We start from the raw sequence: 24987 nt of genomic DNA, 5'->3' as shown, positions 1-24987 counted from the left end.
AACACTTCTGGAACTACTGGAGACCTCAGTGTCACCTGCCACAGTACTGAGCTGCCACTTCTAGAGCCTCATGCTGGTGTGGGGATACCCACCCCACAATGTCACATAAAAGAAAGGGTTTCCATTCAACAGGGCTATAATGCTTAGATGTTTTGTTCAGACTCAATGTTAGCACAGTGGGCCCACTTATGACACATACTGGGATTTTCTGGGTGGTGCACCTACTACAAATGCCACACAGAACTAATAGCTACTCTTGCATGTAGCTTAAAAGGGCAAGTGACAGCCTGTGTTCTATGAATGATGCAGTAACTGAAGACTGACTCCAATAAGGCGGGTGTGGTGGTGTGTGACTAAGATCCCAGCACTCGAAGGCTGAGACAGAGAATCTTAAGTTCAAGGCCAGCCAGGCTACATGGCAAGACCCTGTCTCAAAAGAGACTGCCCCAACTTGTTTCAAGGGAACCTTCATAACCATGGGGACACCATGGTGTCACAGTAAAACAAGGATATTCAGGAAGTATAGAGTTTCCTCAAGGGATAAAATCTGGTAGTTTCCTCTCTGTTTCAAAAGCTTGTTGTTGTTGTTGTTGTTGTTCTAGTGTCTTCAGAGTTTAAGAAACCATACCTTCATTTTTTTTATTTAAAGGGAATGATAAAAATATTTTGTATGAGGTTATTTCATTTATAATTTATTTATCTTTAAATTATTTATTTGTTTGTTTGATTTGAGACAGGATTTCTCTGTGTAGTCCTGGCTGTCTTGGAACTCACTCTGTAGAACAGGCTGGTCTCAAACTCACAGAGATCCACCTGCCTCTGCCTCCAGAGTGCTGGGACTAAAGGTGTGCGGCACCACCATTCAGCTTTAATAATCTATCTATCTATCTATCTATCTATCTATCTATCTATCTATCTATCTATCTATTTCTGAGACAGGGTTTCTCTGTGTAACAGTCCTGGCTGTCCTGGAACTCACAAGATACTTGCCTGCCTCTGCCTCCCAAGTGCTAGGACTAAAGGCACGTGCCACTGCTACTATGCCTGGAAAGAATTCATTTTCTAAAATATTTAGATTTAAAAAATTTTGTCTAATTATCCAGTATTTGCAAAAGTTAGACAACTGACTTGAAACTAATTTCCCTGAAGTAATATGCTAATTATGCTGAAAAACAGATAACCAGACATGATGTACCAGAGAAGCTTCAGAAGCCGAATATTGTGCTATGCTAGTAGGTTTACCTAAAGACACAAGGGGTTGGGCACTGGGCTAGCATATGGGAGGCCCTGGGTTTAATTTCCAGTTAAAAGGAAGAAGGAAAGGAAGGAGATGGGCAGGCAGGTAGACAGGAACCAACACCTTTATCAAACATTTGGTCTTTCCTCAAACCTCTGTACCTCAATTAATTTCCTTCCAGACTACCAATATGCTAAAGAGATATAGCCAAGGCTTTATCGGATGGTTACAACCACTCTGTGCACATGTGACCAAATAAAGCAAGCCCTGGGTCACTATGTACTGTCATTTTCTGGACACTGGTGTAGCAGGAAGCCAGCCAGTGGGTTCTGGTGATGGCTGGTAGGACTGTAATTACCTGTCTTCTTTCCAAACCAACGTCGATAACAAATTTGACCGTGTGGCTCCAGATCAGAGATTCCCCGCTGCTGGTGGTCAGCACCACCCTTCTCTGGTATACTTGGCATCTCTTCTCGGTTTCATCCGCTGGCCTGAACAGGTTGCATTTCTCTTTGGGATACAAAGGAATGACCACCAGCTCGCCTAGATCTGGGTTTAAGTTGGAACCTTCCTGACACACAATTTCATAGGTTTTTTCAATATCCTAAAGTGAAAAAAAAATCCATGAGAATAAAGAACAATATTTCAGTACAGAAATATCCCAGAATTCAGTATTTTTTTTTTTTTAGGTAATAATGCACATAGGGAAAGAAACATTTATGCTATTGCCTTAAATGAAGGAGGAGGACATAATCTTTCTTTGGGAAAGTTAAATGTGATTTGCACACAATTTCATTGCTTTTAGCCCAGAATGGTTTTCCCCTCAAGAAAGTCTTCCAGCATGATGCCATTTCTTAGACACATTAACATGAGCAGAAAAATCAAATTCATCCTCACATCAGTGGTGGTAGTTCACTGTTCTCTGAGCCAGTGGAACTAAGCATTACCCAACATCATCTAGATTTTCTGTAAAGAGCAGTATCCCAGCCTGGTGTGCTGGCTCATGCCTTGTATTCCCGGGGCTCAGTGGGCTGAGGCAGGAGGATTACAGTGTGAGGTCAAGGCCATCGTGGATTAGAGTGTGAAACTTTATCCCAAAAAACTAAAATAAAATGTAAATGTACATAGAAAAGCATGATTGGGATCCTCACCTAGGTCACCTTAGAAATCATTTGACCCATGTGTACTTCAAAGTGGTGGCAGAAAACCTGTAAGATGGGCAGGAAGCAGTCACCGACACTCTGCATTTACAGGCATTTAAAACAATCTGTTCAAATACACATCAAACATACTGGGAAAGAATATAAACCACCTGCCATGAAATTACTTATAAGTAAATGGGAGTGCCTGAAGGTAAAGTATTTTAGTTTGCACATTTTTCAAATCCCAGCTAGTTTTTGAGAATAGATGTTACTTTATCTGAGTCCTTTTATAGTTTTGGAATTTCTGTCTTCTTTTTGTGTTGTGTGTGTGTTTGCTTTTTTCAAATCAGGGTTTCTGTGTGTACTCTCTGCTATCCTAGAACTCACTCGGTAAGCCAGGCTGGTCATGAACTCACAGAGATCCTCCTGCCTCTGCCTCCCTAGTACTGGGATTAAAGGCATGTACATCCATGCTGACCAAATTTGTCTTTTAAAGTGCAAAGCAAGCCACCAAATGGAAAGCTCACATAGTTTATCCGAGTTATCAGAGTTCAAAGTCAGTTTCCTGTGACCTCTGAAGTTTTTAAGGCTGCATTTCCTTCTTCCTGTCTCTAGTTCATGATGCCTCCCTTTGTATACCATTTGTAGAGTGGCTCTAGTCACCTCGAGGGTTTTGGAGACTAGATCTGCCTTAAAGATGGGTCAGGCATCAGAGACCTCTGGGAGCTGGGGTGAGCTGCTCCCAGGAGGCCTGTTCTCACATTGCCCTCTCCAGCACATATATGGCTTACCTGGACATGATCTTCTGTTTTTAAACAAAGCAAACAGCACAACTGTTTATATCCTAAGTAATGAAAAAAATGTTAACTAGAATAGTAAGAGCAAACTATTTCTTGCTGATGCTTAGGAGTTGAGGGCAGGATGACTGAAAGGTTGCTGGCTTCCTGTCTAAAAGAAAAAATGAAGGATCCAGATCACTCACTTCATTTACCACACACATTTTCTTAGGACAGCCTCGTGGGGGCGCCCACATTCCCCCCAGCTTCAGGCAGGTGTCACTAACTCTCAACAGAGAGAATCTAGAAAAGGAGATTCAGCTATGGAAGCCCACTAAAGAGCAATTTCTTACTGGTATATACCTTCAAACAGCAGTGAACAATTACTTCCTCTTAGAATACTGTTGAAAAAAAAATTGGTAACTAAGTTGTTTTTTGTTTTGTTTTGCTTTGGGGGATAGGTCTCATCATGTTATTCTAACTGACCTGGAACACATGGGAATCTGCCTATTTCTGGCTGTTAAAAATTTTTTATGCTGAATTTTAACACACACATGTGAGTGTACACACACACACACACACACACACACACACACACACACTTTTGCAGAAGGAGAAATGAAGGAAATGTTCAGCAGGAAAAGGCAGAGGTGATGGGAATGGATACTATGTATAATTCCCACTCCTCAAGCACAGTGGATTTGAGGCCATGATCCTCAAAAATTACAAAAGGCAATGCTGAACTATGCATCTGGTGCTTCAAGCCTACTGTCCATTCATTTCCTTGGTTCCCTTTTTTCTTTTCAGACAGGGTGTCTATATATAGCCCTGGCTATCCTGGAACTCACCATGTGAACCAGACATGGAGATCCTGCCCCTGCCTCTCAAGTGCTGGGATTAAAGGTGTGTTCTACCACACCCAGCTTATTCCCTCCTCTCTTACTCAATAGTTTGCAGGACTTTGGAGTGACTAGCTTACTGAGCTATGGAGACCATAACATCCACCGAAAGGAAGTATTAAACATCTACCTTGGCTCAGAGACCAAAGAAGCTCTGTAGCCACACAAACCATTTCCCAGGAAGCTCCAACCCTCACACACCTGCCTGCTGGTCTTTACAGTGATCTGGTTGGACTACACACTATGAACTCAATTTGTATGTTGCACTTAATTTCTGTCACATTTTGTTTTCAGGTTAAAGATGGCTGGAAGCAGTCAGGGCACTCAGTCTGCTAAAGTATAAGTGGCAGGGAGGCCTGTGGGATCAGTACTATGGGGATGAGTTCACAGCAGACATGGAACTGAGTCAGCAGCTGAAGAATATGGAACACAGGGGTGCGAGCACACTGACTCCTAAAATCAAACTGTTAGTGAAATGTCTGCATTTTAAGAAACTGTGAGTTCAGTTTCTTAAAAGACATCTCTCGGTTACTTATGTTTAGTTTATATGGTGCTGAGGGAGCACAGCAGGCTTTAATTGCTCATACAAACCAAGGCAGCTTTGAGAAGCATGAGGGAATAATGACGGGCAGCTCTCAGCATGGATTTTAAGACACTGAAGAGGAAATGCCCAGCAGCCCCACAACTGGGTACAGCCTGGAAGGTGGGAGAAAGGAAGGAGACCGAGACCTGGAGAGCTCACGATGGAACTGGAGACAAAGCTGGCTTCCTGGCAAGTCTCGGGGAGCCAGCAAGAACCGGGCAACAAGGGCAGGGCACCTGCTGTGTCTATGGACAAGAAGTGCAGCCCTGGCCAGGCTGCTGCAGCAGCACCTCCCATTCTCTGGGCCCAGGAGGGTAAAGTTCCCTGAAGCTTTCATAGTCATCCCTTCCACAGTAGAAGACGTCATGTCTGGTGTTTCTTAACAGGAAGGACTAAGTTACGTGGACTGCTACAGCTCACCAGTTTAAAGGTCACCATGTCACTGACAGACAGGTTCCACTACATTTACAAGAATCAAATACCCTAAGACAACCTCTACCCAAAATCTGTTATGACCTTTAGTTTCCAAAGCATTCGTTTGAGAATTTTTTTCTTAATTTTAATTAACTATTTTTTTCTTTACTTTTTTGAGACAGTTTCAAGCCAAAGTTGGCTTTCAAGCTTCAACCTGGTGAGTACTGTGACTACAGGCCGATACCTGGCTCTGTTTTGAAATTTCTGATTTTAGCCTCAAAGATGGCTATTTATCCTGTTGATCTCCAGCCTTTCCCCCCCTTCCATCTGGCTGTTTCAACTCTCAAATGTTTCAGATTCCTGGCTTTTACTGCTGTTCCCTTCCTGAGGCTCTCTCTGCCCCTTAATCATTTTATTACTTCCCCAACGGCCTTCTTAAACATTCTAAATCATGCAACTGGGGCATGAGAAGAGAATAAATCACTTCATAGAAGATTAGTATTCAGGAGAATGTGTATCATCTACACAAACATCTGATAAATGTCCTTCTGCAGATGAGATTCCAACTGCTTTCCCTAAGGAAACAGATAAAGTTCAAGCCTCAAGAACTGCCCCAGGAACCTGCATGGGACTGAACTAGGCCCTCTGAATGTGGGTGACAGTTATGTGACTTAATCTGTTAGAGGGGTGCTGGCAGTGGGACCAGGACCTTTCCAAGGTGCATGAACTGGCTTTTTGGAGTCCATTCCTTATGGGAGGATGACTAGCTCAGTCTTGATAACGTGGGAGGGGCTTGGTCCTGCCTCAACATGGTATGTAGACTTTGTTGACTCCCCAAGGAAGGCCTTACCCTCTCTGAGGCGTGGATGGGAGAGGAGGGGAGGGGGGAGGGAAGGAGAAGGGGGGAAGGGGAGGGAGAGGGAACTGGGGTTAGTATGTAAAATAAAAAAAAGATTTTAAATAAAAAATGTGGAAGAAAATAAATAAGATGTCAGTTTAAAACAAAACAGAACTAAAAACCAAAAACCTGCCCCAGGCTCCTTTAGTTCTGAGCCTGAGTTGAGGTCACACCAAGATAGAGCTCATCTCTTGGTAGTTCAACCTGTATCACTTTCTGGTTCTTGTTGCTCATTAGAAACACTGCCTGCCTGCCTGCCCTATACTGAAAGGATGGAAGCCCTGGAGGGGCTGGGGTAGATCAGGATGCTAGTCTTTAAGAAAAATGGTCTACTTCAGGTGATGCTAAGGAGGCAGCAGAGTGTGGAGCCCTCCAGTGTCCACTGTGGCTTCACAGGAGGTGGTGAGAGTGGAGCGGCTGTGCCAGGGGCTCCCATAAAGCCGGGCCCTGGTGGAGGGGTTTGGCTGGGGGTGTTATTTCTCAGAACTCCCCAAGATGCCATTGTTGTGGAATAATCTTCTTGTATACTGTGAAGATGTTTAATAAAATGCTGAACCAACAATAGATAGGCAGGATTTTGGGGGCAGAGAGAATGCTGCGAAGAAGGGCACAATCACCAGCCAGACACAGAGGAAGCATGACATGTGGTAGATGAGGTAACAAGCCATGAGCCTCGTGGCAGCAGGTAGATTAATAGAAATGGGTTAATTTAAGTTAAAAGAGCTAGTTAGCTCTAGTTAAAAAGCTAAGCTATTGGCCGAGCTTTTATAACTAATAATAAGTCTCTGTGTGGTTATTTGGGAGCTGGCTGGCAGGACAGAGTAAGACTCAATTACATGCTACCCTACTCCTCAGAACTGAGAGAGATTTGGCAAGGCTTTCAGCACAGGTTTTGCTCATCTTGGCTGTGCTGCAGCTTATGTATAGAATGAGGTGTGGTCCAGGGATTATTTACACAGCAGCTGTGCAATGGGAGCCAGGAGTTGGTGGCTAAAACCTTCCCCCACGGAAATAACATAAGACAGCACTTGGCTAGGTCAGAATACCACTTAACTTACTTGTTCACAGGCCAGGAAGACTACAACATCACCCTTCTCCCCCGAGTGGTGGATTTCAAAGATAAGGCGTAAAATAGACTCGAAGGAATCCTTCTGACCCCCACTGAGGTACACAACTTCCACGGGGTGCTTATTTTTCACTTCTATGAGAGGCACGTTTCCATAGTAGGAACTGAGTTTGCTGATGAGGAGAGGTGAGCAGTTAATTATGAGCTTCAGTTCGGGCCTTGCTAGTAACACATCCTTAAGAAGTCCAAGCAACACGTCAGTCGCCATGCTTCTCTCTTGGACGTCGTCCAAGATGATGACCCCATAGCTACCCAGAAAAGGATTGGACATCATTTCTCGCTGCAGCATGTCATCAGTACAGTACCTACAAGGAAGATATTAGAGAACTCTCATGAACACCATGTAAAGGACTCCCTAGGATACACGTGCCTCACCTCACCCTGCCTTTCTTTGTGGCAGTGGGTTTTTCTTGGAGCCAGGATCCCTTTGAGGAATCAGCAGGGCCACAGCACAAAAAGCTGCGCAAACACATTTTAAGTGTTCTTTGTACATGCTCGCTCGATGACTCCTCAAGGATCATCACAGCACTGCTAGTTAGAGGCCACTACTTACACAGAGGTCAGTGTGACCCATGTTCATCAGAAATGAGTGCCTTGCTGTTATCACAAGCTTAGGCAAACTCTCTGATACAAATGATAACAAATGCATTTAACATTTGCCTTCAGCTTTGTAAAGCAAATGGTATTATCATTAAGCATCCTTATTGGACAGCTACTTTCCTTCCTGTCATTAGTGGAACTCTGGGTGCTGGCATACAATTTCCAAGGAGAAAACTTAGGCTCATGATCCAGCCACTGACATAAAGACTATCACTGGGGGTTTGCTGGTGGGAGGTTGTGTCAACAGGATGCTAATATCAAGAAGTTTGAAATGTTACTCAAATAACAGCAAATACAAGTATCTAGACAGAAATCGTCAATTTGGGGCACCTGTGCAAATTGGCCAGCAAGCCTGATTGGAGTGGGGGTGGTGTTAGTATTCAGGCATCAGCACTGGCCTATCCTTGGGATTAGGACAAGATACACCCTCAACTGCAGCCTTTAAGAGCACCACCTGTGCATATTCACTATGTTCCCTTTTAAAAGGGTCCTGCCCACCTCCCATTCCTCTTTCTTCCTCTCCCTCCTTCCCTCATCCCTCTTTCTCCCCCTTTTCTCTTTCTCCCCCTCTTTCCTCTCTCCTGCTGCTTCTGTCTCTGGAGGCCAGTCTTCCCCCTTTTTATGATTCCTTTCCCCAATAAAAATCCCCTCTGCTTGAACCCTGTCTCATGGCAACTTTCTCTCCAGCACTGCTTTTTAAAAATTACAACAGGTGGTATTAATGATTTTGTTTATTATTTGTTTGAGATACTGGCTTCAAACTCAAAATCTTATAGCCTCAGCCTCTTTTATTAGCTATTTAATGGATTTTTTTACCCCCCTGCAGGAGCCTTTGAGATGTTTTTAAAATTAAAAAAGAAATTTAAAAGCCACCTGGTAATGATCCACTCCCATAAACATTTCATTCTGACACAATTCGTATATGTACACAGATTTCTGCTTGAAGAATTCTCCACCTATACCAGACTTAAGACTGAGGACAATGGTGGGTCTGCTGGTGAGTCTGGCATTTAGAAGCTCAGGTGTGGGGAGAGCTTCCACCCTACCCAAAATTGACAGGAGTAGCTGAAGCATGAGTTATATAAATAAATCCAGGCTTGATTAAAAAGAGAGAATATGGCGACCTTTTTAAAACTCTGCTAGATTCAGCATTATGGCTCAATACTTTAGCAATCACAAAGCTTCAGCCTCCCCCACCCCAACACAAAGCGCTCTCTCTCTCTCTCTCTCTCTCTCTCTCTCTCTCTCTCTCTCACCACTGGCTGGCCTGGCACTCACTATGTGGACTTTCCTGGCCTGAGATCTGCCTCTGCCTCTGCCTCTTGAATTCTGGGATTAAGGGTGTGCGCCACCAAGTTTGGCAAGATTCATTTCTCATTTTCACATTAGTGAGATTCCATGTGAACAATGCTCTAAAAGATGTTGTTATGTAAGTACATATGCTGTCAGTGTTCTAGGTAATACAACAGTCTGTACCGTAAATCTGCAAGACTTATAAGAGCCAAGAATAACAGATTAAGAAGTTGTATTCAAATTCTGGAATGTTTTATACTGAGTTTGACACTAAGGAGAATTGGGAACTTTTCAGTTCTGAAAACTTCAGAGGCTTAAGATCCACAGCTGCTGCACAGGGGACCCACTCATTACACAGGAGATCCGCTGCACAGAAGACCAGCTGCACAGGAGACCCAATGCAGCAAAGAAAGCACTTTCATGTATGTGGTCTTTAGGTGTCTACTGTCTGGAAAGACCAGGGAAAAAAAGTGTAAAGAACTAAATTTTTATACCATTAAAAAAAGAATAGGAAGGGAGGGAGGGAGGAAGGGAGAAAACTTATCTTTACCAGGTTTTAATGATATGCCCAGTAGGGTTACAAAGAAAACAAAAAAACATAAGACTGAATATAGAACACCAGCTTTTCTAATTAGTAACTAACTTTAAAGCTTCCAATTGAAGGGATGACAAAGTAGCTCAGTGGTAGAGCATATGCCCACCATGTTCAAAGCCCTAGGCCAACATCACTAAGAAACACCTGTGCTTTATATTGCCATTCAATCTGAGGGCACTCAAAATCATAGCTAGCATACATACCTCTCCAGGAAAACAAACTGGTCCTGGTGGCAAGTCTACAGACATAACTACACATTTAATTATAAACATAAAATAGCTGCCACCCACACTATGTTTCAGTCCAGTCTATTCAGCCATTTAGCCTTACGACACCCTCTGAACAGCCATCGGTTTTATGGAGACCTGAACACAGACAATTGTGGGAGGGAACTTATGCAGAGTCCTGGCTAGAAAGGGGGAGACACTGGCTGTAAAGCCATGAGGCCTCCTAGGCTGCAGGGGCTTTCGATCTTTGGGCCCCCCTAAGGCTCAGACCCTACTGGGTTAGGAGGAACACCTTGGAAAAGAAGCTCTTTTCCAAGAAGAGCCTTCCAAAAGCTCTTCCAAAAGAAAAGCCTTCCAGTGAAGATGCAGAAATAAAAAGGCAGGCAGTCCAGCAGCGGCAGAGAACAGAGCCTGCAGTAGCCAGAACATTCCATCCACATGAGCCATGGCTTACCGAAAGCCCCAGGGCTCCAACTCAGAAGTTAACACGTGAACACAGAAACTCACTCCTTCCTCTCTGCCTGACAGAATCCAGTGCTTAAAATAATCCCGTGAAACCAAGTCCCAAACAGCTGATGTTAAAAAGATGTTCTGCTATACTCTTACATCATTAACAGATATGTACCTTTGTGACTTTCTCAATAATAATTTAAAAACATAATTCCACATTCATTAACATAAAACTGTTACATCTAAGAGTTCTTTCTAAAGGTTTTCTAAGTCTAGATAGCATTAAAGATATAAAAACACAAACAATGACTGCAGAATTTAGTTGGAGCCATTATTCAATTAAAACGTACAATTCAAAAGGCCACTTTAAAGAGTAAAAAATAAGGGACAGGAGAGATGGCTCAGTGGTTAAGAGTACTAACCGCTCTTCTAGGGGACCGTGGTTCAATTCCCAGTACCCACATGGAAACTCACAACTGTCTGCAACTCCAGTTCCTTGGGACCCGAAACTCATGGCAAAACACCAATGCACATAAAATAAAAATAAATAATTAAAAAAGAGTGCAAACCAAAGGCAGTATGGTGGTACACAGATCTAGTTCCTAGATTTGGGTGCAAAGGCGTTGAGGGACTAAGAGCTTTGGGCCAGCCTTGGCTACATAGTGAGACTTTCTCAACACCCCCTCCTAAGTTAAAAATAGTGAGTTGAAAATGCTAAGCCTAAGCAATTTTCACCCTTCCTGTTGTTTCTTTTATCCTGTTTAATCAGTCTTCAACTAGTTTGTGAGTTCCTAAGAGACAGGAAAGATGCTGGGCGTTGGTGGTGCACGCCTTTAATCCCAGCACTCAGGAGGCAGAGGCAGGTGGATCTCTGTGAGTTTGAGGCCAGCCTCGTCTCCAGAGCAAGTGGAGGCTCCAAAGCTACACAGAGAAACCCTGTCTCGAAAAACCAAAAAAAAAAAAAAAAAAAAAAAAAAAAAGAGACAGGAAAGAGGTTCCTTTCTTTTATACATGTCCTGTAGGTAGTAGTTTATAAACATATATACATCCAATGGTTCTTTCGTTGTGAATTTTTACATTCGTTGTGAATTTTTACAAAGGTAAAATAGCCTCAAGAACTTTATTTAAGTCAAGGTGTTACTGGCCTAAGCATCCCCTATGGCTTGACACTTGGTTCTAACAGACTGAGTCACAAGGGCATCCTAAGTGGCCTCTTGGTACTCCCTCCTCCCACCATCAAGTTAGTGAACATGCTCTATGGGACAGCATATCAGACACTGGGGTAGCAGGTGCAGGATGCCATCCCCGTCCTGTAATTCTGCAGCAGCACTGTTCAAAAGTCGTGCCACGCACTGGCATGCCACATGAACGCGTTATGGATATGGAGCTATTCTGGCCCTTAGACCAGTATATCCTGATCTCTTGAGCTCCTACAGGGGAAGACAGTACCCAGGGCTCCTGAAACCTATTGGGTGGTTACCTCGGGCTACAAGCAGCTTTGGCCACTCCTTGCCGTTTGGAACAGACACAGGCACTGACAGTCGCTGTCTATGAGGCTGCTATAAAACTACTAGAGAAGTCTCAGCCCCAAGCAGTTACTTTCCAGTTCTTCCACTTAGTTTTTTCCCTTTTGCATTTCTCTTTTCTACTTTGTAACAGGCCCTTGGAAACCTCTGTAAAAGAAAGCTAACACACACATCTGATAACATAACTGCAGCTTCAAAGAAGGCTCCTTGGGACCCCTAAGACTTCAAAGTATAGCTAGAAAAACAGATCCCAAGGGCCATGTGGAGGACACTGAAACCCACCAAGAGCCTCTAATGCCCTACCTGTACAAGGTCAGGGAAACCATCCTGGTGCAGGTGACCCTTGCATGGAGTCCTGAGTGACTAGAAAGAACTGGCCAATCCCAGAAGAGGCACAGACAGGCCAAGGACAGCGATGGGTAGCCAGGTATAAGGCACAGAGGTATGGAAACACGGGTATGACACAGAGCCACGGGGACCATGTGGCCAACACACAACAAATGGTGATGTTCGCACCAGGAGGCACAACACTCTTAAGTACAAGATGGAAGGTCTTGGGTGAAACTGACAAGTTGTAATTTTCCCCCTGAGGATTGTAATCATGGGAGTTTAGACAAGAAACAACTGAAGATCACAGGGAGGGAAAACAGCAGGTGTGTGCCAGGCTGGAAAGGGCGGTTATTACACCAGGGGAGCTTGACATGTAGATGGCAAGGACAATACTCTTTGAGGACTGCAGAACCCAAGCCAAGGGGCACCTTGAAGTGTCATGAAGCGACCACATACAAACCTTAGGATTGTTTCACTGGTGCAGCAATTCTCAAAAGGAATCACATAGCCAACTTCATGACCAATGTTGACATCCATTTCGTCGGCTACCCGCAGGGCCAGTTGGACCGCCGTCTGCTTGTGGACCTGTGTGCATATCACGCCCCCGTGCTGGTAGTGGATGGAAAGGCAATATTCAGCACACCACTGAGGAACCTTTGACAGAAAAAAAATGACACAGGATCAGCCCCTGCTAGGAAAGACAAACTCAAAACACAGAGAAGCAGCTCTTCCTCACAGCTGGCTTTGTGTTCAGCGGTTAATTACCAGCGGACTGTATTAAACGTTACATAGTGGAGCTCTGAGCGATTGATCCTGTGCACTCTAGCACTAGTAAATGAAGAGCATGCAGGTGTTACCAGGAAATCGGAAACCATGAAGTTCTGACTCCCTGATTTTACAAAGTCAGTTAAGGACATGGAAAAATTGGTTTAAACCTATGCCTCTTAAATTTTTTTTTCACAGATTTGTTTTATGTGTCTGAGTATTTTGCTTATGTGTGTGTACCACGTGCATGCACTGCCCACAGAGGCCAGAAGAGGGCGCTGGATTGCTAATAAGTGGAGTTACAGATTGTGCTGGGAATAGAACCCAGGTCCTCTGCAAATGCAACAAGCGCTCTTATCTGGTGAGCAGTCTCTCCAGTCCCAGCTTGTGCCAATTTTGAAAGACTCATGTAGATACAAATTATTTTTTCTGGTAATAAGAAGGCCCCATTAAAACTATAACTTCTGGTGTGAGCTATTATGTTTTAAAGATTGTAATATTAAACAGCATTTAAATGAAAAATAGCAACCCTAAATTAAAGCATTTATATTTAAATTTAAGCAATCATAACAATATCCAAATGAGCCTGCTTAACATGGTTCTACTAATGAAAACGAAAATACTCTACCAATTTGTTATCTGAATGTAATTAAAAGTCAACCCAGCTTGTTAAGAGTCAATTTCAAGCAAAGCTGCTCTTCAGCCATTTTATTTTCAAAATCCCTTTATCTAAAATGTATTGCATGGCTGGAGAAATGGTTCGGTAGCTAAAAGTACTGGCTGCTCTTCCGGAGGACCTGGGTTTGATTCACAGCACCTCTATAGTGGCTCACAACTGTCCGTAGTTTCAGTTCCAGGGGATCTGGTACCCTCTTCTGACCTCCATGGGCACTAGGCATGCATGTAGGCAACATATACACATAACATAAAAATAAATAAAAATTAAAATGTGTTATGGATCAACTGAGTTTTAACCAAGTTCATTTGTGCAAGAATTATAGGAGAAGGTACCAAATTCATTTCTTACACTATAATCTTAAGTCACTGTTGATAAATTATGCTTTGGTATATGCCTTAAAAAACCAGTCCAAGGGGTGTTTTTAAAACTGATCTGGGTAGTAAAAATCTATTAACATTTAAAATTATCTAGAGGTTGCTACAGAGACCCATCATGGAATTCCTAAATTTTTAATTCTCACTGTAATTTGAAAGTGTTAGCAATTCCAAAATGAGCACGCATTTGCCATGACTAATGTACAAAGGCAATCCTTCTACATTAAGGGGCGGCCTTGTCAATAGGCTGAAAACTATCAGCCAATATTTAGTCACTGCCTACTTTTGTTCTATGAAAGCAAGTTTAAGATGCTGCACCGAGGAAACCAAAATCAAGGTGTAACTCAGGAAACAGCCAGGGAGTCCCAGGTTGGCTGGAAACCAAAATCAAGGTGTAACTCAGGAAACAGCCAGGGATAGTTGGCTGGTTAGTGCCCTTTTGCAGGAGGCAGCTTTCCTATGCTTTAGTTTCCTTATCTGTGAAACAATGAGTTCAACAGAAGAGACTGAGCCCCCTCTCCACCCATTTTCTTCAGGGCTCAGGGCTGTCCCTGCCTAAGTAGAGTAGACCCACCCTGTGCTGACCAGGGCAGGGATAGGGTAGGGGTGGGGGGCTTGTCATCACTGAGCTACAGGCTCCTCATTACTTCTGTGCCTCCCCCACCATGAACTGTGGAGAGCAGAGGTCCACAGTCATCAGCAGCAAGTTATCCTAGTCATCAGTTAATATTTATTAACCAAGCAGACCAATGTCTTGTATTTTCCAGAAATATTTAAAACTTCTAAGATCCTAGATAGTCTGTCTTGAGTTGTTTCAAAAATCACTGGCCTAAATAGAATTTCACATAAGATTCTGTTTCCTCCATTCCTTAGTGTAAAGGTTAAAACCTTCATGATCAGCTTGATAGGATTTAAAATTACCCAGAGACATGTCTGTCAGCTTTAGCTGAGGAGGGAAGACCCAAATGTGTGTAGGGTCTTAGACTGAATAGAAAGGAAAGAAGCGGGGCGGGGGGGGGTTGCACTTTATTCCATGTAGGCAGAGACAAGCTGATCCCTGAAGCTCCCTGGCTGGTCTAGCTCAACCAGCAAGCTCCAGGTTCATTGGGAGACCCTTTAAAAAATAAGGTGTAGAGTAACTAAGGGAGATAACTGATGTTGACCTCTGGCCTCCACAATGTTTGCACACCTGCACATGTACATTTGAAAAAAAAAAAAGGAAAAAAGAAAGGAACTGACATCAACATCCTATCTCTCTACTCTCTGACTATGGATACAATAGACAGCTGCCTCAAGCTCCTGCCATGTCTTCCCCGCCATGATGGACTGTACCCGTAAACTGTGAGCTTGTTTTTTTTTTTTGTCTTGTTTTTTTCAAGACAGGGTTTCTCTGTATAACAGTCCTGGCTGTCCTGGAACTCGCTTTGTAGACCAGGCTAGCCTGGAATCCAGAGATCCGCCTACCTGCTGGGATTAAAGGCTTGTGCCACCACCTCTGGGCTAACCCTTCCCTCCTTAAACTGCTTTTATCAGGTGTTTGTCACAGCAATAGGAAAGTAACTAATACACCTAACAGGTCATGTTTTTCCTTTCCAAATCCTCCCCTTTAAATCTGATTTCTCTTGATAGGGTCTTCTACCTAGGTTCCCTTGCCAAGACCTCAAACAGGATTCTTATGCAAACTGAGTAAAATAACATTTGGAATCTTTTGTCTCCCAACACCCTGGAAAACCCATACTTGTGGCTTAATATTCAAGAAAGGACCTGACACACGGGGGGGGGGGGGCGGCTAACACATATTTGAACGCTGTGAGACTCTGGTGACCAGGAAAATAGGTCCCTGCTCTCTCAGTGCTTACAGGCTGGTGGGGGTGTGGGGACGGGCAGGTGATGCTGGGATGGAAAAGGACATCATAATAACGGAGAGTGGGAAAGAGCCCAGGCTGGACACTAGGCACCAAAGGAATAAACCGAGGGCCACTTATCACAAAGGCAACAGTAGAACCTCTAATAAACAGATAATCCACGATTTCTCCTTAAAACACTGGAGTAATGTGTAATTAACATGAACAGCTCTTGAGCATAAGGTAAGATGAGTCAGGCACGAAGCAGGGAGGGGAAAAGTCAGGAAGATGGTCAATGTCATGGTGACTGATCTCCTTCTGTCTTCTGACATGAGTGTGACTCCCCTGATAGCCACTGAAAAGCAAGCCAGGATCCCAAGGCAGGGATCCTAGAGTTTCAGAGCTGAAAGGAACCTCAGGAAGCTGTAGCCTTAGAACTGGGAAGGGTCCTTCCATAGGTCAGATAAAACACCCAGTGGAGGACAGAACACACTTTCTGGGATCAGAGTAGAGGTGTTAACTTAGTAACCAAATTTCACAGCTGAGCAGAAACTACAACTAATTACAGAGCCTAGAAGACCAGTCCTATATATGTGATAACAGTAAGCCTTGCAACTGCAGGCTTCTGAACAGAAATGGAAGGGGTCCTGGTGTTAGCATTCCTACCATCTTCTTATTGCTCTAGGCCAGTGGTTCTCAACCAGTAGAGAACTTTGGGGGTGGAATAACCCTTTCATAGGGGTCTCTTAAGACCATCGGGAAACACAGATCTAATATGATTCACAACAGTAGCAAAATTACAGTTATGGAAGTAGCAATAAAAATAATTTTAAGGTAGATGGTCACAACAACATTAGGAACTGTATTAAAGGGTCACAGCATAGCAAGGTTGAGGACCACTGTTCTAGGCAAACCAGGGGCCTAGGTTTGAAGTGTAAATCCTGGGCAAATGTCAAGTACTGCTGAAAAGAGTAGCAAAGCTACAAGCCTGGGCACTCAATAACTTCAAGGGGCAGAAGGACCACTTGCCAAGAAAGCTTTGTGTCGCCGCTGTCTCTGCACTGTGAGGAGCACTGCCTACTTCTGTGGTTGAGGTTCCTTGCTTGACCCTGTCATTCCTGCAGACAATGCTTACCCAGGACTTTTCATTGTCCTGATAGAACCCTTACTCTGACCATCCCACAATCACCTGCTAGACAGAGGCTTAGTTCTTGCTATAGTTTCTCCTTGGAAGATCTTTCCCCATCAGAATGTCCTACTGTGGGTAGGCTAGGAGCCAAGCTGGATCTGTGGGAGCCACAGGCCTGCAGAGAAGCTACATGTTTTCACAGCCTGCTGGGCTTGTTCTCTTTGGGGAAAGTGAATTCTGAGACACTGTATGACAACAATGATAGTAAGCACTTGGCAAAGTGTGCAGTACAGTGAAAACAAAATAGGAAACTGCTCCTTTACCACATGAAAGACAAACCCCCTACTTATAAAGCAAGCATCTGGAGTTTTGAATAGACAACACCCACGTTCAAGTCATGTGCTTGGTCTACAAAGTCTCACCAGCTGGAAATCACTAAGAACCCATCTATCAAATTACCAAATTTTCTCAAGCCATTTTCTGAAAGTGGTTTTAAGAACTGTCAGACATGCCAACTGTGTAAAAGTCCTTACAGTGAGGTGTGCTTCTACTCTGCCCATAGCTTCACCTGCTTCAGGGACTCCAGGGCAGAAGCAAGTGTCAGGGTAAGTAGCAGTATGTGTATCTCTTGCCACAAGGGCAATGAGGGGGTGGCTAGCCCTAATTCCCATCAGCTTTGTGGGCTTCTATTACTGACTGGTACAAGTTCAGGAGGTGAAACAAAAATGTTCCAGTCCCCATGCTTGACAGCACAGCCCCCACAGGAGCTCAGGCTGTGGGATTCCTTGAGGTCAGCTGTACAGATTTCCTACAAGAACCCATCAGCCAAATACAGATCAGAACCCAGAGCAGCAGCAGCATTGGTATGGCCTCATCACTGCCAATCTGGCAAGACGACATCCACAAGAGCAGCACTGGTGTGGGGCTGACTGCCCTTTCCATCGACAGCCCCAGACAGCTCCTCATCAACATTGAGAAAAGAAGAAGGCCCCTATGAGACAGAAAACGGCTGCTGTTCCATGGCCTCCAGGTGTCCAAATTCTTGCTGATATTTCTAGCCTGTGTAGTAAGAAGACTCCTCTTTCACTTCTTCTCCTAGTCCCAAGGACACCAATTAAGTAGAGCATCAAAGTCCCCTCAGTATCAAGATAACTGCAGACTTCCCAAGGAGAAAGGCATCCTAAGGACTAGCAATCCTTCTGAAGACTGGAATCTCTCCCACAAGATCCCTTCAGAGGGGTCATGGAGCTGACTCCCAAAGCAGCGCAGCTCACTCTATGCAATGTCAATCAGTAAGTCAAAATACTTCATCATGGAGGGTGCTTATGAGTTTCTAGTCATGCATCCTTACATGTTTGGTTTGGGGTGAGCATAGATCAAATCTATCCACAGAGAATTGTGGACAAAGATGCCCAGCCAAGACAGGAGTTATTCAATGCCACCAGTGTCTTAGCTGTTTTGAGCTTCATATCACTGACTCTTCTGACTCATGAGAGATTAGGGCAAAAGCTGGAGGAGCCACAGTGGGTAGTTCTAGAATGCTTCTCTTCCCTGCTGGCTTTCCTAAGTCTATCCCAAAACAGTAAAAGGAAAGCACTCTTCCATTGGACAAGAAATTGTCTTTCTTTTCCCCAGGGCAGGCGCTAAAAATGACATCCGCACTAGAAAGAGGAGTTAGAGGAACTTTGGTTCTAAAGATAGGTTTTTCTTTGAAAGACTTAAAACTGTGGGGAACAAGAAGAGAGTCTTGGAAACAAAACAAATTACTTTCAGAATTTAGAAACAAATAAATAGACTCATTTTCTATTTGAATACAATTTGACTTCTCTAAACCAGAAAGGCATTGCCTTCCTACTCAACAGAACAAAAGCACAGCTTACTGAAAGGATTAAAAAGTTAAAAATGGTGCTATCCCAGCACTCAGGAAGTGCAGGCTGGAAGATCGGAAGCTCAAGGTCATCCTTGGCTTGCTACCTAGTAAATTGAAAACAGGCTGAGATACTTTGAGAAGCTATCTCAAACAAACTAATCTCTAAAGCAACAAAAGAAAGCACACCGTACCCAGTTATAACAACTGTTACAACACTTACAGAATATATAGCGATTCTTGCTCTTAACACATCACAAATTCTAAAGAAATATGTGGGCCAGCAACCTTGAAATGACAACTACTGTGAGACTGAACGAGGAAACGCAGATATAAATAACAAGGGCTGTGTTGCTGAGAGAAGGATGTTATGGAAAGTGGGACGGCTACAACAAGACCCGAGCTGAGCTGGCTTTGGAGTCAAATGGTATGAGTGCATCCTGACATGGGGAGATAAATATAAAAGCTGAACAAACAGAAGTGCACAGAGAAAGAAACGAGCAGAGATGGAGGTAGGACGAAACATGGAGCTGTGAGGGCAGATGAACGGATGGGATACAGGTACACCATACTTACTTCCCAGTAGGAAGAGCCAGAAACACAAGATGCCAACGGCAGCAGGCGCATCTGCTGCCCAGGTCTCAGTTTCTAAATGCAGTCATCTGCTAAAAGGCCCCTTGAGAAGAACGGCTGCTTCCTAGGCTGGCACAGGGAATGTGCTAGAAGAGCTTGGGACATCTTATTGTGTGAGCAACAAAGTACTCAAAAACAATGTAGGTGAATGACAAGGACAGGAGTTGTTCTGAGGTGTTCCAACCAGCCACGTGGGGGCAAACTGAGCAATAGGTTTATTAGTGAATGACAACCCACAGAGTAGGAATGGGTCTCTGCTAACATAAAGAATGGAATAAACAAACAAACAAACAAACAAAAGAATAATAGAAAGCTAAGCCAGGTGTGGTGGCTCACACCTACAACCCCAATTTAGGAGGCTGAGGCAGAAGGATTGTTAGGAGAGTTTAAGGTTAGCGTGGGCCACAGAATAAGACCCAGTCTCAAAAAACCAAAAATAATTTAAACATTTTTAAATAATAAGGATGGATATGATGGCACATGCCTTTAATCCCAGCAGCTGGGAAGCTGGAGGATATCTGTGAGTTTGAAGCCAATCTGCTCTACATAACTAGTTCCAGGGAAGCCAGGACTACATAGAAAGGCTCTGTCTCAAAAAACAAAAAACAAAAAACAAAAAACAAAAAACAAAACAAAACAAAAAACCCAAAACACTAATATAAGAAATCAAGAGCTGACTCTTCAAGAATTTCATAAGTCAATAAGAAGGCAGAATTGGGACCACTGCTAGGCCTCCGCCATCAGTGCAAGGAGACCATCTCAAACTGAAGCAGGCTGACACTGCGGACTAATGTGTGACAAGGCGCATACTCCACAGTCTGTGAAAGCATCAACTTTACAGCTGAGAATCCGAGGGTGCCAGCTCTCCAGATTTCAGTCAACACCAGCAGCAGCCTGCAAGAAGGACTGTGGGTCCTCCAGACAGCATGCTGAGAGAGCACCTGTGCAGTACCAGTGCAGGAGCTGCCCTGTCACAGGCAGAGCCTGAACCAACCCTGAGGACACCTCAGACACCATCAACGTTCCACAGAACTCACTGTGCTCTGAACATGCCAAGGTCACGAAGGACAGAGGAGAGATTAAAGGATTTTAAATGACGATGAGATACAGTGTAATTCCTTTTGGAGGATGATTTCAGTGTTTTTATGACATCCCAGCTTGTAAATATGAATACCCCGGGATCAGTTAAAAAGTGAGACATTAGCATTATACTCCCCCTTCTGATCCTTATGTTGTTACTGTGAGAGAAGAGTGTCAGAGTCTTGTTCTGGAGTCCACGCTGGCCTGCAATTGCTTATCCTCCTCCCTCAGCCTTTCAAGTACTTGGATTATAGGCAAGCATCATGCCTGGCTTTGCTAACTTTTATTTTTCTTTGAGGCAGGGTCTCTCTATATAGCCCCGGCTGTCTTGGAACTCACTATGTAGACTTGCCTCAGACTGAGAGATCCACCTGCCTCTGCCTCCTAAATGCTGGGATTAAAGATTAAAGATGTATGTCATCAGGTCTAATTTACTCTTAAAAGGTGCAGAACAGGGGCTAGAGAGATAGCTCAGGGGTCAGGATAGCTTGTTGCTCTTTCACAGAATCAGAGCTTGGTTCCCACACTTACATGGGGCAGCCTACAACCACCTATAACTTCAGTTCTCTTTTGCCTCTGAGGGAACACACACACACACACACACACACACACACACACACACACACACACGCCAATAAAGATAAATAGCCAGGTGTAGTGACACACAACTTTAACACCAGCACTCAGGAGGCAGAGGCAGATGGATCTGTGAGTTCAAGGCCAGCCTGGTTTACATGTAAGTGAGGGCAACCAGGACTACAGATAGAGACATTGTCTCTCCCCCCCCCACACACACATTAAATCTTTAAAGGTTTGTGTTTATGTGTGAAAGTGGGGGATAGTGTTTATGTGTAGAAGTGAATCAAATGTGGTAAGACATTATCTTTGGAGATTCTGGGGATAGGTGTGGGAAATACCTGTACTACTACTGAAACTTCTTTATCAATCTAAAATAAACACAATAAACATAAAAACTAGATTTTAAAAAATTTTGTTAATCCCTTACTCATTGTCCCTTGGAGAAGGAGAAAGTCTCACGATCCCCTGAGCAAATTGAGAGCATGGGAAGAGGAGCTACGAGAATGAGAAGGGAAGAAGAGTAAGGATGCAGAGGTCATGAGGGAGCAGAGAGGTTGAGTCAGGGGAAGAATAGAAGAAAGGATATGTGATAGATAGGTTTTTAGTTGGGGGGGTGGTAGGGGAGGAAGGGAGGGAGAAGGGAACTGTGATTGTCATGTAAATCAATATTGTTTCTAATTCAAATAAAAAAAGATGATTAAAAGAAAAAAGTTTTGTTTTGTTTTGTTTGAGACAGGGTTTCTCTGTATTGCTTTGGAGCCTGTCCTGGAACTCGATCTGTAGACCAGGCTGGCTTCGAACTCACAGAGATCCGCCTGCCTCTGCCTCCTAAGTGCTGGAATTAAAGGCGTGAGCCACCAACGCCCAGCTTAAAAAGCTTTAAAGTTAAAAAAAATTGTTTAGTCTTATAATGAATTAAAGTAAATTGATATAAAATAACTCACCAGAGTGAATAAAAAGTAATAATACGCTGGGGGTGGTGGTGGTGCACACCTTTAATTCCAGCACTCAGGAGGCAGATCACAGGATCTCTGTGAGTTTGAGGCCAGTCTGGTCTACAAAGTGAGTTCCAGGACAGACTCTAAAGCTACACAGAGAAACCCTGTCACAAAAACAAAAACAAACAAAAAAGTCATAATAAACTCTTGACACTGGCAGCTATAAACCAGACATAAACCATCACTGCCCAGCTCTCCTCTCTCCAAAGTACATTTAAGTCAACTTGAAAGAGGCAGGCACAGCATGTGCAACTTGAGCCAGTAAACTGTCAAAGGCTTCCAGGTCACAGTTCTGTCATCTGAAAAACCACTGTACCTTCTATCAGATAATCTATGTGGTCTATACTAATTGTTCCATTAGAAGAAACTACAGTGTAAAACACAGACCTTGTTGAGTCAAAAGTTGAAGTTCAAACACAACAAACTGGACAGGAAGTATTCAGTAACTGTCTATCTTTGGAGCTTGGGACCCACCCCCAGTACAATTAAACTCACAACAAAGCACTATCTTCTGCCCAATTCAAAAATCCTCCTTGTCTCACATCAACACTGGAAACATCTGTATTCCTAAATTTATTATTTTAGCATGCTAGAAATCGAACTTAGGGCTCAGACACTTTGGGCACATGCTATACAACCAAGCCATACTCCTAGCTACTACATACATCCTTTAATAGTCCTAATTATTTCCTCTCTATAGTCCCAGATCTGGATACTATTTTGTCAGTCTGGTATTTCTTACTGCAAGGCAAACAAGGACTTCTGCTGGGCATGGTGGTACATACTTACGATCCCAGCACTGGCAAGTAAAGCAGGAGGATCAGGCATTCAAGGTCAGCCTGGGCTACACGAGACCTTTTCTTCAAAATCAATAAATAAAATATACGAGGAAGATGGTTTACTGTGCATTTGGTTTCTGAGCTCAGCCAGCTTCACACATAAGAACAGCCATGCAGACAGAGAGATGGCTCAGCAGGTAAGAGTACTGGCTGTTCTTCAGAGGTCCTGGGTTTGAAGCAGTCACATGGTAGCTTACAATTGTCTTTAATTCCACTTTAGGGATGTGGCACCCTCTCGTGGTGTTCTTGGGTACCAGGCACACACATGGTGCACAGACTTACATAAACATAAAATTAAAATAATCAAAACCTTTTAAAAAGGAAAAAAGCAGGAGGAGTCAGGTGTCTGATTATCCCCAGTAGTATGAAAACAAACATCAAGGCTAATCCTCTAAAACCTGGAGGGTTTTAACACCTACCTCATCTTGTAAGACTTCACCTACAAATGAGATCATCTGAATTATTATTCTGGGATAATCTAGGAACACTCCACCGGGTTTCCTCTGTGTAATAAGCAAGGTTGGTTTATAGCACCCAAGCTGCTAATATTCTTTTTGTTTGTTTGCAACATTGTACACATGCAAAACCTCAAGGCCACAGGCATGTCTAGCTAGGGCTCCTCACCTGAGAGCTCTGGCCACACTTGGTGTCTCCTGACACGACCACAACCTGATTCTGCAGCAGATTCTCCATGAAGGAGTACTTCTCTTTCCATATTGGAAGCTCTTCTCTCTCTTTCAAAAGTTTGTAATATCTCGATGAATAGGGCAAGCCATCAAAAGGGTTCAGCTCCAGATCCTCGCAGGCCAGGACCCCTTCCTCGTCCCCATCACTGGAATCTAGGGATTCGGGAAAATAGCGTTTTTCTAGGGAGGAGTTTGGATGCTCCAGTTCCTCTTCGTCCATTTCTTGCCGCAGCGAGCTCAGGCCGTTCGTTCACATTCCACAGTCCAGTTCTCCTGTCAGCAGCCCATTGCAGACAGGATGTGAGGCCCACTCACACAAGCAGCCAGGCTTCCAGGCCCAGCTCGGGATTTCAGCAAGTTAATTCCTCAAACCCGTGTCCCTCGTTGCTGGGTTACCCTCTGTGCTGGCTCACTTCAACGCTCTTGGTCTGTTACATGGCTTTCAATAAACTGTGCTAAAAACAAACACATGGAAGATGAGTGTAAAACCTGGTAACATACAACAAGTTAAAAACAGAAGACACGGACACACTCAAAGCAAACAGCCTTTTCTGTGAAGTGGTTACTGTCTGTCCCGGCTGCTGCCTGCTTCCCACTGGGAAGAATTCAGGCTGGCTTTTACAGCAGTGCACAGGCAGAGCAGCTTTGGAAAATGATCCTCACTCACTGCGCCTGGTGCTCTCTCCCTGACCTCTGTTCAGGCCTCTGCATCATGGTAGCTGTGAATGGAAAGCCACAGGGAGGCTGATTGGAATTGTGAGGCTAATCAGTCACGTGGTCACCTAATCCCCTGACAAAGAGGCATGGACTTTATAAAGGGGGAGAGTTCTGTGGGCCTGGAGAGTGGTCCCCAAACACTGACTACCAGAAAGTCTATTACCCAGCATGCCTTGGGAGTAAAAAGACCGCTCATGCCACTTTAGAAATGCCGGCGCGGGAAGTGAATTTATTCTTTCTTTCCCATCTTTTGCTAATAAAGCATTTGTTTAATTAAATTAGAAGTTTCCAGAATGTTTCTTGAGATTCCTGCCTGTGAAGCCTAACAAGCCAGAGCCAAAATAACAAAAGATAACTTTTAATCTGGAAAGGTAAGATTTTACACCAAGAACACACTACTTATGTGTCAGTTGAGACACCTTTTCTCTTCCTTCTCCAATTACTAGAGATTAACAGGGGGAAATAAGCCAATTGGTGATTTTAGGGAAGGTCCCTTTTCACATCATCCAGGTGGAAATTTAAAGCACACACACACACACACACACACACACACACACACACACACACACACACTCAAGTTAAAAAGAACAAGTCATAAAGCAGGACCCATAGTAACCTTGCACTTATTCTTTTACAGCTTTGTGCTACCTGAACTACTGTTCCCCCAGCTAGCCTCCTGCTGCTTCCAGGACTGCCCCCTC

General features: G+C 43.8%; 1 protein-coding gene across 3 annotated transcripts in view; it reads right to left on the bottom strand.

The window, feature by feature from the left end:
* Window positions 1-24987, bottom strand: part of Dhx32 (DEAH-box helicase 32 (putative)) — a 65058-nt gene that overhangs the window by 17185 nt on the left and 22886 nt on the right. For all 3 annotated transcript variants that reach the window (XM_027409114.2, XM_035442149.1, XM_027409113.2), the window contains 4 exons: window positions 23508-24024; window positions 12557-12750; window positions 7008-7380; window positions 1596-1841 (listed from right to left, as the gene is read on the bottom strand). In XM_027409114.2, the coding sequence (XP_027264915.1) occupies window positions 1596-1841; window positions 7008-7380; window positions 12557-12750; window positions 23508-23789 (1095 nt within the window). In that variant the 5' untranslated portion in view covers window positions 23790-24024. The remainder of the gene's footprint in view (window positions 1-1595; window positions 1842-7007; window positions 7381-12556; window positions 12751-23507; window positions 24025-24987) is intronic.

The sequence above is a fragment of the Cricetulus griseus genome, chromosome 3 (genome assembly GCF_003668045.3).
Source record: "Cricetulus griseus strain 17A/GY chromosome 3, alternate assembly CriGri-PICRH-1.0, whole genome shotgun sequence".
Classification (NCBI taxonomy): Eukaryota; Metazoa; Chordata; class Mammalia; order Rodentia; family Cricetidae; genus Cricetulus; species Cricetulus griseus.
Note: the sequence above shows the minus strand (reverse complement) of the source record. Positions and strands in the feature narration are given on the sequence as shown.